This window comes from Gymnoscopelus braueri, assembly GCF_963280865.1.
Source record: "Gymnoscopelus braueri genome assembly, chromosome: 19".
Classification (NCBI taxonomy): Eukaryota; Metazoa; Chordata; class Actinopteri; order Myctophiformes; family Myctophidae; genus Gymnoscopelus; species Gymnoscopelus braueri.
Window position 1 is genome coordinate 39,396,598 of NC_137621.1, and position 18,331 is coordinate 39,414,928.

The window sequence follows — 18,331 nt, forward strand, 5'->3', positions numbered from 1 at the left end:
TCCCTCCACACTCTCCTCCTACTGGACAGCTTGGAACAATTTCCAATCCTTTCACTCTACAGCCTGCCATTTCCGTCTCTGGACCTCGTTACACTCACCTCCTACATCAGCTACAGCCATTCTTCTCGGGCCATGCATCCACCAACCATCCACGTCTATCTATCAGGTATACATTTTATTACTAAGCTCCTAACAGGAGCACCTCACCCCTTTGCCCAGCACTCACACGTCACCCTGCTCCTTTAGAGCCTGAGAAGGAACAAGCCACGTAATCCTCCAGGCCGCCAACCTATTACCTCTGATGTTCTCGCAGGATGCATCAACATACTCCGCTCTGGCTATGTAAACCCATCTGTAGACTCCACACTGGAAGCAATGTTTCTCTTAGCTTTCTTTGGGTTTCTAAGATGTTCAGAATTCACTACCTCTAATTCTACATTCATTCCTCACTACCATCCCTGTTTATCTGATCTGACCATTCCAGATTCCTCCACACTAGTATTCTTGCTAAAACATAGCAAAACAGACCAATTCGGCAGAACAACGCCAATTTACATGTTTAAACTCAACTCCTACCTCAGCCCTTACGAACCCTTGGTCCATCACCTCCATACCAGGCACTCCTCCCACGCCTCTCCTTCCGACCCGTTATTTACCACTGATACCGGTTCAGTCGCGACCCGTCACTGGTTCCTCTACCACCTCCGGCAAGTTCTGACCAAGGCCGGATATCCCGCAGGTAACTTCTCCGGCCATTCGTTCCGAATCGGTGCTGCTTCTTCTGCATCTAGAAGAGGCATCACCGACCACACCGTCCAACTCCTAGGGCGTTGGACTTCCCAAGCATACCACACTTACATTAGAACCAATGTCCAAGACCTCAGGAACGCCCACACATCCATGGTCCAGTAAATGTTCTAATTAATGTCTGACTAATTATGCTTTCTCTTTTGGGGTCTCGAGTGATGGTGCGTCCACAGATTACTGCCAAGACGGACGCCTATCTCCTCAGACCCTAAGCCAAATACTCAGGTCTCCATTCCCCTGGAGCCCCATGGTTATGCCTCCCCCCTCTCTGGGCTTCACGCGCCCTTCCACCCCTCATCAGGGCTACGCCCTTCCTCCCCCACCAGGGCTACGCCCTTCCTCCCCCACCAGGGCTTTGCCCTTCCCTCCCCCAGGGCCGCGCCCCCACTGGGCCCCGTCCTTCATCCCTCCCCAGGGCTACGACGCCCTCCGTCCCACACTCCCATTTGCGCCCCTTATCCAGGCTTCACATGCCCCTTCATCCCCACCTCCCCTTCCTCTGTTCTCACTCCCTCAAGCTCACCTCACCCTAGCCATCCTCTCACCATCCTCACACCTTACATCCTTCACTTACCCTCCTCACTAGATAAATCGTACCCCTTGTCTTCACTTCCTCATCCTCACCCCCTTCCTCATCACCTCCCTGTCTACACATCATCTCCTCCTCCATCTCCACTCCTACATCCCCACCCCTAAAGCCTCCCTTCCTCCCCCCCCCTTCCTTCCCTTCCCTTCCTTCCCTCCATCTCCTAATCCATGCATAACCAATTCCTTTCCTGACAGGTCCATCTCCTTCTTTTCTAAATAAAGAATGTTAAATAATGTTTGGTTTGAAGGCGTGGTCTGTACTCGTGAAAAGCATTTTATGTCTTCGATCTCAATTTCCCTGAAACCATGTTCCCAGGTTTGGGAGTTCATTCAGACTTTCATCTTTGACATCCCAGGAAGCGAATCCAATGCAGTTAAATTAATGAGATCTCAACTTGCTGTTATGTAGGATGACATTTTGTTAAGGTGCATGGAAGGAGCTAGTAGGCTTCCAAGATTTCAAAAATGGGTTACCCCCCACACCCCTGTTCAATGGTTCAAGTCATCCTGATGATAGTAAAGTACACTAGCTTCCAAGAGTTACCCCCCTCCAATGGTTTGAGTCTTTGTCATGTAAGCTAAGTATACTTCAAGTGCAAACGAAAAAAGTTTTTTAATTGGTCAATATTTTTTTGCCAAAGGCTTTCTGTTAGCAACATGAATGTGGGAATGTATGTCAGCATAGCATGAGATAAATGCAACATTTAGCATGTAATGACTTATGTAATGAACTAAGATATAGATGTTTTGTGGGGTAATACTATTCAACAGAGTTCAACGTGACATAAGCAATTGATAATGTAGGAAACAGCAGTCATGAACATGGCAAAGCACAAATGTCTATTTGTAATTCTTGTATGCACTTTTAATTTAAGCTGTCATTTATATCAGTGTGTATGTATATGTGTATAAATATATATGTGTGTGTGTGTATATATATGTACACACACACACACACACACACACACACACACACACACACACACACACACACACACACACACACACACACACACACACACACACACACACACACACACACACACACACACAGGACACGGTGCGCTTTGGTGGAAAACATCGGATTGCTGCATGGACTCCCTGTTACAACCTGACCTGACCATGTCTACAGCCAGCCATCTAAGAGGGCTTGAACAACACACCCAAAATGATGACACAGTGATGATGTGATGACACAGTTATTGCTGATGTATACATTTCTGCAAAGAGTGGCAAATAAAGACCCTGATTTTGTAGGCTATACGTGTTATTTCATGTACTTAACATGATTCTGTAGGCTACATGGTTGTTGTGATGATGAGGAGTTAAAGTGACCTATCTATTTGATGTATTTCAATAACTTCAATGACAACAGCTGTACCTGAGCATGTCAATGAATTAGAAAGATGACCCAAGACGACTCACCTCTGTGCATTCACATGCCATTTGAGGTACTTAATAGCTGCAATAGCAGAACATGACCCAAGATGATGAGACGATGATTAGCATGTTAATTAATTAGAAAGATGATTGTTAGAGTGAATCACCTCTCTTTCACTTGTAGAAGTTGGAAGTAAGTATAGAAGTAACTTATTTTTGATCAAAGTAGTTTTTCAATTCTGTAATCTCATTCACATAATATGGGCTCCAGCAGTAGTTAAATATGGTTATACTGTATACATGCATGCATGTATGTTTTTATTCTTTTTTAATTGGTAGAAGTGATTCTATAAATAGGCGAAGCTCTCTATAAGCCTATCTAGTTTTAGTTCTCCAATAGCTGCAATAGCAGAAGCATGAGGCATGTTAATGAATTAGAAAGATGGGGGCATTATATAGGGTATTTCGTCCCGGATAGAGAATTAGTCGTTGTTCCCTGGGGTCATATTAGCCAAGAACAGTTGAGATATTCTCTCCTAAATTAAGTGCATACATATCTTAGCCAGGTCCTAGACTAAGCTGAGCACCGGCCGCCACGGAGAGCCCCGTGGACCCCCGGCCGCCACGGGGACCCCCGTGGACCCCTGGCCGGTCCACGGGGACCTCGGTGGAACCCCGGCCGCCACCCCCGCCACGGGGACCCCTGTGGACCCCCGGCCGTTGAAAATAAAAACTTTGAAGATGAAACAATACTTGGGAATTTTTTTTTAAAATTAACTAAAAAATGAAAAAGAAAAATTTGTATTGAAAAAAAATATCTCCTTTTGAAAAACTCATCCCTCAAAAAAAAAAAATCATCCCTCAAAAAAAAAAAACTCATCCCTCAAAAAAAAAAACTCATCCCTCAAAAAAAAAAACTCATCCCTCAAAAAACAAAACTCATCCCTCAAAAAACAAAACTCATCCCTCAAAAAAAAAAACTCATCCCTCAACAAAAAAAAAACTCATCCCTCAAAAAAAAAACTCATCCCTCAAAAAAAAAAACTCATCCCTCAAAAAAAAAAACTCATCCCTCAAAAAAAAAAAACTCATCCCTCAAAAAAAAAACTCATCCCTAAAAAAGAAAAACTCATCCCTCAAAAAAAAAAACTCATCCCTCAAAAAAAAAAACTCATCCCTCAAAAAAAAAAACTCATCCCTCAAAAAAAAAAACTTGGCCCTCAAAAAAAAAAACTCATCCCTCAAAAAAAAAAACTCATCCCTCAAAAAAAATGTTATAGCCTATGTTTTTTTTTTCCATACCAGAAAACATAAACCACCAGCTCTTAAAATAATGTACCTACCCTTAAAACAATCTACCTAGCTCTTAAAATAATGTACCTACCCTTAAAACAATCTACCTAGTAATGTCCCCTAAGGGGCTCCGTAGGATAGGCAGTGGTTCTCAACCTGTTTTGAGCTCTGGACCACTAGCTTATTTCGAACAATCCTCAGTCAGAGACCCCACAATAATATACAGTATATCGTTGCTGTTGGGTGAAAAACGAGTATGTCCAAAACTGTTCCTTTTTAATGATTATAAAACTAAAAATAAACATTTTTAAATAGTGAAAATAGCAGATCTACAAGTTCACATGTCCCATCACAATGAGCTGTGAGCTTGTAGATCTGCTATTCTCACTGCTTTTGTGGGACACTCTTGCATGACAAAGTAGGGGGTTAATTTACAACAAGACATAAAAAGTTGAATTATGGACCAACAGTATTCAGTATATTAAGGCACAACAGTCCTTTCTATTTATTTTATTCATATTTAACATTAATGATCTTAAAGCCTGGTCACGGGTGCACTTAGTTGCGCGCTGGAGTGTAACAGTCATTATTTCATTTCAAGCTTTCCCCTCACACAATTATATGCCTATTAGTTCTAACAATTTCAAAGTAAGCATTTTAAAACATTTTCCCATGGACCGCTGAGAAACGCAATAAATAGCAACGGTTCTCAAAGTGGGGTCCAGGGAACCTCAGGGTTCCTTGGGTGGGGTTCTAAATGGACCCTTACAGGTCTGTAACTCTAAGAGTGTACAAATGGAAACAAATGTTTCCAGTACTTAATACACTGACATGGACAGACAAGTGTAACCAGTAAAATCCAGCAAAAGCTCACTGAAACAAACAGGTACAGTATATACTGTATACACAGGGAATAACTAGACACAGGTGAAACTCGTAGACAATCAACACAGGGATTGGCTGGGGCAAACAGGACACAGGTGATACAAATGAACCATAATCAGGGTAGGTGAGACAAGACAGGTAACAACTACGAGGACAGGAACACAAAACCATTAATACATAATAAGATGCAAGAGCACGCTTCAAAAACAAGACACAGAAATGCAGATCCTGACAGTCCTTGAACCCCTGCTATATAGTTTACGCAATTACGCATGACTAAATATAATAGTGCCATATGAGCTCACCTGAACTTCTCCCTCCATGATGCCCAGCAGTTTGAGCAGGTCGTCTTTGGTCAGGTCCATGACGCCCGTCCTTTGCTCCGCAGAGGAGTCCTTCCCCTTGTCGGAGATCACCTCCGCCTCCAGCTTCTCCTCGGCCTCCTTCTGCTGACCTTTGGCCTTCAGGTTCTTTATGGGCAGGCCCACCTCCTGCTCCTGTTTGATGTGGTTCTCGCCCTGGGGGACGACGCAAAGCACCCCATTGACCGGGCTCTCCGTGCCGCTGTTTTTAGATCGCATCGTCTACCTGCAACACCGGAGGAGGAGAAAGTTTGGTAAATCGCAGTGCAATGAATGCAGTTACCGAACAATAACACAACAAATAGGCTTTATGTTAACCACTTTAAAAGCCCCGTTTTCGACCTGGGACCAATGCCTCGCCGTACAGCGAGAAATTGCAGATCCACAAGCTCGCAACATGTGGCATTGGGATGCGTTGTGAGCTTGTAGATCTGCTATATATACGATTCAAAAACATACACGTTTTGAAACATGTAGAATTTTCACCTAAATGACACGCCCACAATAGGGACGCCATAGCCTGGCTCCAGCCCCGCATTGGGGGTCTGGTGACCGCTGTCAAAGGCGGGGTTTTCTCGGGGTGAAAATCTACCCGGCCCAATCGGAATCGGGATAATCCGGTATGAACCAATCGCCAAAGAGTCCCCCTTTGGCCACGCCCCCATCTCAGAAAACGGCCGCACTGAGAGGGCTTTCAGACTGAATAATGGAGTGAAACTAAACGAAAATTCAGGCTGAGTGTCAGGCTAGGGACGCCAGGTTGAAAGGGGTTAAAAAAGAAGAAGAAGAAAACCTCTGGCATTTTGTGTTGTGTGAAATAAATAGTTGGGAACTGTTCCCAGGCCGGGGGTGGGGGTGGGGGGGTGGGGGGGAAGAGTTTTGCAACTTGGACCAATGTTGACTGGCTGACATCGATGACAACTTTGTCATAACTTTGGCACCGTTGTGTGCTCTCATGGCAGTGTTTCCCACAGTGTGCGTTTCATTTGAAAAGGTGTCCGTCTGAAGCCTACTGGACGTGTTTCATGCTATACTTATGGTCGCTATAAATGCTCGTGGTCAGCCAGGTTCAAGGCTTCAGTACCTCTCGGAGATGACCCTGGTTCCAATCTGACCCGAGGTGCTTTAGTGCATGCATGTCACCCCGTCTCTCTCTACCACCTTTTCACTGTGACCATCTGAAACATAGCATAAAATTCCACAAAGAACTGTGTGTGTGAGAGAGAGAGAGAGAGACTGGTAATAAACAACCCAGGCACTGTTTGCAGATTGTATAAGAACCATTTACAGAGGAATCTCATGACTTTGACCACGAACAGGCTATACCAATTTTCATATCCCAACTGCCCCTCCACCACTTTTCTAAACCACTTTAGCGCGCGCGCGCGCACACGCACGCACGCGCACGCACGCACACACACACACACACACACACACACACACACACACACACACACACACACACACACACACACACACACACACACACACACACACACACACACACACACACACACACACACACACACACACACACACACACACACACACTCACACACACTATCACTATCGGGGTGGTAAGGTTAGTCCTAAAAGCCCCATCTACAGTATCATCTGAAATTGGCAAAAATATCCAGCAAGCACAGTCAGTCAGCAATCGTGTGCGAGTGTTCGATTATGTACGCAGATGCTTTCCTTCCTATCTCATGCTGACTGCCTGGAAGCAGCCTGACACCGTTTTGAGTCACCTCTGGACGCTTTGGCCCCTTTTTGCTTGCTGATGTTCAAACCTACTATCTAGATCAGGGGTCTTCAACGTTTTTCAGGCCAAGGACCCCCTAGATGAGAGAGATATGAAGCAGGGACTCCCCACATATTGCATACAATTATGTTGCAGATAACCACTTTAAAACCTCAAAACATGGTCTACTCTTTACCCCCTCTGCTACGCCAAACCTGTTTGCCGAAAATAGCCGATCTACAATTGTGGATCTGCTATTTTCGGATAATGTTCCCTTCAGAATAGGGACGCTACGGTTCAAGTGATTAATGTAAAAAACTGAAATCCTATCACGTGGTGGGCCCCCTGTAGTAACTCTGAGGACCCCCTAGGTGTCCCGGACCCCCTGTTGAAGACCCCTGATCTAGATCCTTAAGAATAAATACATAGATGGAAGCCTGTGATCTTAATCTTACAGTCCTCCTTATACACAGCATTGGTCATCCACACACGCAGCATAAATCCTGACTGTTCATTCAACGCTGAGAGAGTATAAATGTAACCAAATGGACCGTAAAAGGGTCACAGAGGGTTAAATAAACATTGAGGATTTTATTGTCGAAACACTGGGTAGTTAATGGTCAGACGAGCACAGTTGTATAGGTCATCGGGGTGGTGCTCAGACGTGTGTGCGTGTGCTTGTGTGCGTGTGCTTGTGTGTGTGCTTGTGCTTGTGCTTGTGCTTGTGCTTGTGCTTGTGCTTGTGCTTGTGTGCGTGTGTGTGTGTGTGTGTGCGTGCGCGTGTGTGTGTGTGTGTGTGTGCGTGTGCGTGTGTGTGTGCACTCCCAGTAGTACTTAAGGCTTCTCTCCTCGCCCTTGTAAGCTGTTTTTTGATTAATAGCCCAACAACAGCTCAGGGACACCGAAGCAAGTGCTCCCCTCGTGATTGGTTGCCGTTATGACATCAGCGGGGCCCTTTAATTACAAACAGATAAAATATCCCCTCCACACCTCCCCAGTGATGTCATCAGACCCCCGACACCCCTGACTCACACACTGAGACATCCTGAAGGAGCTCGCCGGATTATGAAATGCATGCTCTCTTCAAAACACATGGACAATATGTCTGCACACACGCACCACGGCACATGCGTTATATAATAGACACTCACACGCGCGAGCGTGCGCACGCGCACGCGCACACACACACACACACACACACACACACACGCACGCGCACACACACACACACACACACACACACACACACACACACACACACACACACACACACACACACATACTGAACACATACTGTACATGCTGTATTCCCAGAAACACAAACACACACAAATGCATCAGGTAGAAGCATGTCCCCATACAGCCAGTGGTGTAAAGTAACTAAGTACATTTACTCAAGTACTATACTTAAGTACAATTTTGAGGAACTTTTACTTTACTGGAGTATTTCCAATTGTCAGTACTTCTACCCCACTACATCTCAGAGGCAAATATTGTATTTTTACTCCACTACAATTATTTGAAAACTTTAGCTACTAACTACTTTGTAGATTTCGATTAATATTACAAAACACACACTAACCACTTCAGCCCTATATATATTTCGGCCATTTGAAAATAGCAGATCTACAAGCTCACAATGCGTTGCATCTCGACGCATTGTGAGCTTGTAGATCTGCTATTTTCAAAAGATTATTTTAAACATTTTGAACTTGTGAAATGGGACATTCTGCAAAATTAGCACTTACTTTTGGTACTTTAAGTACATTTTGATACCAATACTTTTGTACTTTTACTCAAGCACATTTTGAATTCTGAACTTTTACTTAAGTAAAAAATTTGAGTACTTTTTTCCCACCACTGCCCATACAGCAGTGATTCTAAAGCGTTTTAAAGGACCTCAGTTGATTATGCATTAAGCCAAACATCCCGGTTTGATAGGATTTTAATCTCTGGGTTATTAAGACATGATTTGATCTGATCATGGTCTGTCATTTTGGTCCAGAATTCCTTCCTATATGTCTACGTGCTGTAGGTATAGAGATAACAAAATAGCCATTCTGGTACTGTTCTCTAGTTTACATTGAACATGTAATAATGGTGAAGATGAACTATCCATCATTTCGCCGGGGACCTCCTGGAACCTCCTCAAGGACCACTGGGGTCCGCGGACCGCACGTTGAGAACCACTGCACTACAGTAACAGTATATATTCAATGATCTTTGAGACCTTTACGGTTACAGCTAGGTTACAGTTTAGGCCTTTAGCAGACACACAGTACGCAGAGTGACTTATGCTGTACGAATCAGAGTAGGCTGAGCATGAAGCCCAGTGGTGGAAAAAGTACTCAAATGTTTTACTGAAGTAAAAGTATCAATACTGCTATGTAGAAGTACTCTGACTGTTACGAGTAAAAGTCCGGAATTCAAAATGTATTTGAGTAAAAGTACAAAAGTAGTACCAAAAGTAGAAAGCACTCATTATGCAGAATGTCCCATTTCACAAGTTTTCAAAGTATAAAATGTATACAAATATTTTGAAAATAGCAGATCTACAAGCTCACAATGCGTCGCATCGCGACGCATTGTGAGCTTGTAGATCTGCTATTTTCAAATGGCCTAAATGCATATAGAGCTGGTTAATGTAATAATAATAATCAATATAATAATCAAAATCTACAAAGTAACTAGTAACTATTTTTCAAATAATTGTAGTGGAGTAAAAGTACAATATTTGCCTCTGAGATGTAGTGGAGTAGAAGTAAAAGTACTGAAAATTGGAAATACTCCCGTAAAGTAAAAGTACCTCAAAATTTTATTTAAGTACAGTACTTGAGTAAATGCACTTAATTACTTTACACCACTGGTCAACAGACGGCAGGGTCACTTAAGTACAGTGCAAAGACAATAATATAGTGCTTCAAACTAACTAAGATCTAAGGTAAACAAACCTATCATCCGCCTAAACAATGTAATCCGGCAATGTTTTATGTTTTATTGTCCACTGTATGATGATTTGAGGGTTCCTTTATTTGAACCCTTTGAAACAAAGACTTGAGCTATTCTGGGAAGATGGTGGCCAGAAGTTGGAGTGGTTGTTTAATTATGAAGTATTTAAGACGGCATACTTTGTTTCTAGAGCCTGGAGTAGAAGACAATCTCAGCTCTTCAAGTACAACAAGTCGCATTCCTCAAGTAACATTTTGAACACAGGCCTTTTACTTGCAACAGAGCATTTTTATATTATGGTATTGCTACTGTTACTTAAGTAAAATGTCCGAGTACTCTTCCACCACTGGTAAAGATACAGGTCTTCGGCAGCTAGTCCATTTGGAGGTTCCAGTTCATGTCCGAGGCCAAATGTTTATCTTTTTCCCCCTGTATAGAGCTCAGACTCCAGTGATTTCTAATGGCGCTTGAAACGGATCTCTTTGAATTCCACTCATTTCCAGGAAAAGAGACATAGGTATGCGGCGAAGGCAGAAGATAACAGGAACAGAAAGACCACATACGTTCCTCATCTCACTTTATCTCAGCTGTCTTTATCTTAGTTCATTGGGTTTACGTTGACTCCAGCAGGGTTCTTCTGGACTAGTAGGGGTTCAGCCGCCCTGACATTTTTACTGTCCAAGAACGCTGCAATCCATAATCTTTTTGTCTGATTAAAACATCATTTCAATCAGAGGTGTAAAGTAACTAAGTACATTTACTCAAGTACTGTACTTAAGTACAATTTTGAGGTATTTTTACTTTACTGGAATATTTCCAATTTTCAGTACTTTTACTTCTACTCCACTACATCTCAGAGGCAAATATTGCACTTTTACTCCACTACAATTATTTGAAAACTAGTTACTTTGCAGATTTTGATTATTATTACAAAACATATACTAACGACTTCAGCCCAATAGATGCATTGTGAGCTTGTAGATCGGCTATTTTCAAATGGCCGATCTATTGTAATATTGAATTGTAATATTGAATATTGAATATTGTAATATTTCAGCTATTTTCAAATAGCTGAAATATATATAGACCTTAAGTGGTTAATGTATGTTTAGTAATAAAAATATCAATCTAAAAAGTAACTAAAGTTTTCAAATAATTGTATAAAAAAGTATAATATTTTCCTCAGAGATGTAGTGGAGTAGAAGTAAAAATATTGAAAATTGGAAATACTCCACTAAGGTCAAAATACCTCAAAACTATACTTAAGAGCAGTACTTGAGTATATGTACTTAGTTACTTTCCACCACTGCCTACAAGTCAACCAAGTACAGTAGTAGCGCTGCCTACAGTACACCAGCTCCACATTGCTCATGCCACCATTCCATTCAAACGGTGCCAAAGCCTTTTTGTATGACAGAGAAATGCGCAGAGAGCTGGAGAGGGCACTGGTGGGGGCATAAACGGGGCACAACGGGGGCACGAGGGTGATGAAAGGCTCACAGTACTGTACGTGACTGGGGGGCAAGCGGATCGAGTGCCCTCAGCGAGTTAAGATGCCCAGAGGTTTATTTATAGCTTCTGGGTCGACTATTCAACTATTTAAGCCAATCAGCAGAATGCCTGTGTGTGGGTTTTATAGCTGAGTGCATGGTGATTACCAGTGGTGGAAAAAGTACTCAAATGTTTTACTTAAGTAAAAGTATCAATACTGCAATTTAGATGTACTCTTTTACAAGTAAAAGTCTGGAATTAAAAATATACTTGAGTAAAAGTACAAAGGTATTGGTATAAAAATGTACTTAAAGTACCAAAAGTAAAAGTACTAAAATGCTTGAAAATAGCAGATCTACAAGCTCACAATGCATCGATGTGAGTTCGTAGATCGGCTATTTTCAAATAGCCTAGTTATAAAATAGGGCTAAAGTGGTTAATGTATGTTTTATAATGTAATAATTCATATCTGCAAAGTAACTAGTAACTAAAGTTTTTAAATAATTGTAGTGGAGTAAAAGTACAATATTTGCCTCTGAGATGTAGTGGAGTAATAGTAAAAGTACTGAAAATTGGAAATACTCCAGTAAAGCAAAAGTACCTCAACATTTACTTAAGTACAGTACTTGAGTAAATGTACTTAGTTACTTTACACCACTGCATGTATCCATTGCAAATGTTTAACCATGCATTGTACTGTATGTATACTGGACTTTCATATTTAACTGTGCCTTCCTGTTATTAACTTATTCTATGTTCTGTCTTCATTTCCGCTCTATTCTCTATTCCTGTAACTGCAAATGTTGAAAGCCTGCAGAAAAAAAACATATTTCACCCACTGTTTCACACCTGTAATCATCATGTGATGTAACATTAAAGTTGATTAATGTTTGGTTAAAACAAAGTTCTGATTCTTTTGCTGGGGGGTGTATACCTGAGCAAAGGCACCGTTTTGTCATGTCAGCCAATACGTTGCCAGATTAATTTCACCTCAAGAAGATAAGCCTGCTACAAATCAATACGTAATGTAAAGTATACTCTCTGCAACCTACAGAGTTTAGTTGTTCACACGCCATTACATCACTATACATTTTAACAACATAAATACCTTTGTCTTAATGCCAGATCTTTTCTGGCTGCTAGCGTACATGTGAAACTCACAGACAATGATTCATGCTCCTCAGGCGGAGCTTAATTAGAGGACTTTTCACTCTAATGTTACATTATTGTGCAATTCCATCTGGAGGGACGTATTTGCACTCTTTAGCAGTAATTGTGCAAGTAGAGAAATCAACCGTGAAAGTCTGACTTTCCCACATGGTCTCTGTGTGGTTCAACAAGTCAATGATTGGATGCATTTCAAGCGCAGCCATTTGAGCTAATGATTCAATAACAAGACCAGTGGTGTAAAGTAACTAAGTACATTTACTCAAGTACTGTACTTCAGTACAATTCTGAGGTATTTTTTACTTTACTGGAGTATTTCCAATTTTAAGTACAGTACTTTTACTTCTACTCCACTACATCTCAGAGGCAAATATTGTACTTTTACTCCACTACAATTTTGCAAAAACTTTAATTACTAGTTACTTTGCAGATATAAATGTTATTATAAAGCATACATTAACCACTTCAGCCCTATTTTATACCTTGGCTATTTGAAAATAGGCGATCTACAAGGCGATCCACAACGCGTCGCGATGCGACGCGTTGTGAGCTTGTAGATCGGCTATTTTCAAACATTTTAGCACTTTTACTTTTGGTACTTTAAGCACATTTTGATAGCAATACTTTTGTACCTTTTAAGTAAATTTTGAATTCCGGACTTTTACTTGTATCAGAGTATTTCTTCAAAGCAGTATTGATACTTTTACTTAAGTAAGAAATGTGAATACTTTTTCCACCACTGAACAAGACCTACATTTTTTGCAGTTTTTTGCCTTCTTCATAATGTGCAGCTTTGTATCAAATTCCAACATGGCATGCCTGGTGATCGATCTACCATGTCACCTGCGGGGGTCACTGATCTCTCGATAAGAGGTGAATTCTCCAGGGGCCCGAATGGAAGATTCCCAAGCCACGTGGCCCGCATTCCAGCGCTGGCACGGGACATTCCCACTTTCCTTTATGGGAGACGGAGTAGAATTGGCAGACAATGAGCCTCACGCTCGGACCCGTGCCAACCCTCTGAATGCCCACACGCATTTGTGGCATCCGAACCATCCGCAAAATGCTTCTGTTTGCCCGGCAGCCAATACCTCACAACACATGTACTGCAATATGAATGAGAGTAGCTGGTACACATCGGAGGCCCCACAGTCAAGGCCTGGGCCTAGATTTATCCACTTTCAACTCAGCGTCCCTATTTTGGCAGTGGTGTAAAGTAACTAAGTGCATTTACTCAAGTACTGTACTTAAGTACAATTTTGAAGTATTTTTTTTACTTTACTGGTGTATTTCAAAATTTCTGTACTTTTACTTCTACTCCACTACATCACAGAGGCAAATTGTCTACTTTTACTCCACTACAATTATTTGAAAACTTTAGTTACTAGTTACTTTGTAGATTATGATTATATTTGCAAAAAATATATATACTTGAGTAAAAGTACAAAGGTATTGGTATCAAAATGTACTTAAAGTACCAAAAGTAAAAGTACTAAAATGTTTGAAAATAGCCGATCTACAAGCTCACAATGCTTCGCGATGCGACGCATTGTGAGCTTGTAGATCTGAGCTTGCATTTAAAAATCTAAAACGTTAGCCAACTGAACATCATGAAAACACAAAGTGACGTAGAGGACTGTGGAGCGTCACACCCACCTACTGATGACCAGCTGTTCTGAATCTGACACTGAAGACACTAATGAGTGGGAGGACACCAGGGATGGTCTGTCAGCTTTAAATACACTGACATAGAGACACACGGCCGGAAGCGGAAGGCCTACAAATCCACGCCCACTTTTGACACTCGGGGTCCGTTAGAACGATGAACTGCAGCTCTCAATGCAATCTCTATGAGAGGCATTGTAAAATACCGTCATTTCACTGGTTAACTACTGAGGCTGTAGCGATTTTTTTTGTGTTCTAATAATCTGTCCCATTTGTTTAATTTGTCCTTTTTAATGTCCCATATCTTTCATCTCGATATACTACCCACAATATACTATAATATACTCCATCAGTATGTCAAAACCGCTAGCAACGGAGATCCAGACTTTAAGTGGTCGCATCACGGACGCATCCCTTGAGGTTTTCAATACCCAGAAAACTGGCGAAAGTGGCCGTTTTCAATAGGTTTTGGTCATTATCTCTGGAACAGAAGGTCCAATCTGCTCAGTTCAAAGCTTGTTGGATGCGTGACTTTGAGGACATTAAGCACGCAATGACACATTTTCGTTGTTTGTAGATCTATTTTCAAACATTTTTGTACTTTTACTTTCGGTACTTTAAGTATATTTTAATGCCAATACTTTTGTACTTTTGTACTCAAGTAACATTTTGAACACAGGCCCTTTTACTTGTAACAGAGTATTTTCATATTGTGGTATTGCTACTTCTACTTAAGTGAAATATCTGAGTACTTCTTCCACCACTGCCAGACACCAGGTCCAGCTGTCACACAGACCTATTTATAGGGACCACCCCCCCCCCCCCCCCACCCAACACACGTGCCACTCTGTTCCCCAATGAAAGGGGGGGCGCATAACATTTTGTCAGTGGTCACTGCTGGTCAGCAAGTCAATGGATACCTCTGATGTTGAATATATCAGTTTTATCTTTGGTCTGGCATTCCAGCCCCAAAGGGCGGGGCAAAGACTCTTATACGGACAGAAATACAGTTGTGCAGTGGTGGAAAAAGTACTCAAATGTTTTACTTAAGTAAAAGTATCAATACTGCAATGTAGAAATACGTAGAATACAAGTAAAAGTCCGGAATTCAAAATGTACTCGAGTAAAAGTACAAAAGTATTGGTGTCAAAATGTACTTAAAGTACCAAAAGTAGAAAGTACTCATTATGCAGAATGTCCTATTTCACAAGTTTCAAAATATAAAAATATTTTTGAAAATAGCAGATCTACAGTATAAGCTCACAATGCGTCGCATCGCGACGCATTGTGAGCTTGTAGATCGGCTATTTTCAAATAGCCAACGTTTAAATAGGGCTGAAGGGGTTAATGTATGTTTTGTTATAATAATCAAAATCTACAAAGTAACTAGTAACTAAAGTTTTTAAATAATTGTAATGGAGTAAAAGTACAATTTGGATCCAAGATGCAGTGGAGTAGAAGTAAAAGTATTGGAAATTGGAAATACTCAAGTAAAGTACAAATACCTCAACATTGTACTTAAGTACAGTACTTAAGTAAATGTACTTAGTTACTTTGCACCACTGCAAAAGTTGTGGTCATTTATAGTTGCTTAGTTTGCACAACTTTGCACGTGCCTATACTACACCCTTTGAGGAAAGGATTTTAAATGATGGACCGATTTCATTCTCTGCCTGGATAAACTAAATCTGGACAGACGTTAGGAGGCTGCGTATAACTAACATAATCATCACTGTCATACAGAAACCTTGTATCTCCATATTTCATCTATTTGAGCTATTTTGGAAAATCCTTTAATATTATCATGTCCAACATAAGGACACCAGGTTTAACGTGGTTAAGTCTGTCGGTGGGTTTTGTAAATAAAAAGTATTAACAAGCGCTTGTGACTAAATAATAACTCTTTTTTTACTCTGTTACAACTTCTGGGGGTCCCTGGAACAAAATATTTTGAGATGGGAGTCCACCACCAAATACAATAAAAAAAAAACTGTTAGGATTTAGAAGACATTTGTAGAATCCCCAGAAGCAATGATTTGAGTTACACATGTTGGCTTTAAATATTCAAAGATTTGCAAAAAAATATCACGATTTTTCAAAAATAGCAGATCTACAAGCTCTCGGTGCTACAAGCTCATAGTGCCGCGCTATGAGCTTGTAGATCTGCTATTTTTGAATAGCCCAAAGAAATCTAAAAAGTGACACAGATGCGTTCCCGGTCTTAAAGGGTTAATCAATGTATGCGAGTTGCACGGCCGACAAACGTAAACATGGCCGGGGCCCCGGAATAGACGATAGGTAATGTAGTGACACCTAATATCATGTTGTTATTTTTGTTTGTGTGTAAATGATCTTTGCGCCCTCCGTTTACAAGCGTAATGAAATCCCAGAACCCGCATGACGTGATCTCTATCGTGAGAGAGGAGCTGGGAGAGAGATGATGGTGGTGACAAAAGGGCCTGGCGTGGAGCCAGATAGCTTTACCAAGAAATAAGAGATGAGGATATAGCAGTTGCAAACACAACTGATGGTCCCTTTGTCACATTTGGAAAACATGCTTTGGTTTGGTTGGGAGAGAGTTTGATATACGTGCCCCATGGATCCAACATGACCGAATAAGGACTGGGGAAATGTGCTTTCGCACGCAAGCCTTTGGCAACGGTGCAGTGGTGTAAAGCAACTAAGTACATTTACTCAAGTACTGTACTTATAAGTAACATTTTGAGGTACGTTCACTCTACTGGAGTGTTTCCAATTGTCTATACTTTTGCTTTTACTCCGCTACATCTCAGAGGCAAATATTGTGCTTTTCCTCCACTACAATTATTTGAAGACTTTAGTTACTGGTTACTTTGCAGATATAAATTATTACATCATACAACAACATACATTAAACACTTAATCCCTATTTTATACATAGGCTATTTGAAAATAGCCGATCTACAAGCTCACAACGCGTCGCATCGCGGCGCGTTGTGAGCTTGTAGATCTGCTATTTTAGTACTTTTACTTTTGGTACTTTAAGTACATTATGCAGTAGTGATGCTTTTACTTAAGTAAAACATTTGAGTACTTTTTCCACCACTGGCAACTTGTTACGCCCGAGGCTCCTGATAAAATGCAGCAAAGCTTTGAGTGGCTCTTCTGTCCTGAAAAGAGAAACACGATTTTGGGCCAAATCATAAGAATTTCAATCAAAACTGCAGTCATGGACTAAAAGTCAATCCATTTGTTATTGAGTTGGTTTTTTTTTAAACTTTTTTATGAAAGCTCCTTCTCCCATGTGATGGTACAAATGGTGTGCCGTCTCAGCGATCGTCTGATGGACAGTACATTCCACACACCAGGCCACCTCTAGCTCTTGGGGGTCAGATATTACATAACAGGAATGTTCCGGGGAAATAGAGATAAGCAGAGGAACAAGACAGGCTTCCTCTGTTGAAATGCCTGCACCAAACTCCATACAGGCATCCATACATCCTGTTACATCCATACGCTATTTTGGATACTGGATTGTTCAAGTACCACTAAAGTAAGCGGTCATGAGCCTGTTTGATCTAATAATTGCCCAAAGAAAGCCCTACACTCTGGCTTGCTGCAGTCCAAGAAAAGGTTTCTATTTGTGTGGCGATGGCCTCTATTAATAACTAAAGTAATTGCGCCAGTAACTCAAAATGCTGAGGGGCAGTGCTGGAGCAAAATGTCAGCACAGGTAGTGGGTTTCAGCTCGTAGTATTCATGTTTCATGAACACGACCCCCTCACTGGAACCCAGAGTTAAGGTTTCCCTAAGGAGCCAACTAAGGGGAACTCAGGTAAAGTAAAGTGCTGCACACAGTAGTAAATGAAAATGAAATCTCAGATTTTGAGCCAGGTCAGTGCTCGTATTTCATGAGTCATGCATCTGTGATTTATTATTTTTTCTTTTTTTTTTATTGTTGAGAGGTTTCATCATAAGAATAACAAACACGGAACGTTTGCAAATGCGGATATCTCATAAATAG

General features: G+C 41.3%; 1 protein-coding gene across 1 annotated transcript in view; it reads right to left on the reverse strand.

The window, feature by feature from the left end:
- LOC308073976 (filamin-A-interacting protein 1-like) overlaps nt 1–18,331 on the reverse strand; it is a 53,501-nt gene that overhangs the window by 23,195 nt on the left and 11,975 nt on the right. Inside the window, exon 2 of the mRNA XM_080413280.1 lies at nt 5,259–5,537. Within this exon, the coding sequence (XP_080269406.1) occupies nt 5,259–5,534 (276 nt within the window). The 5' untranslated portion in view covers nt 5,535–5,537. The remainder of the gene's footprint in view (nt 1–5,258; nt 5,538–18,331) is intronic.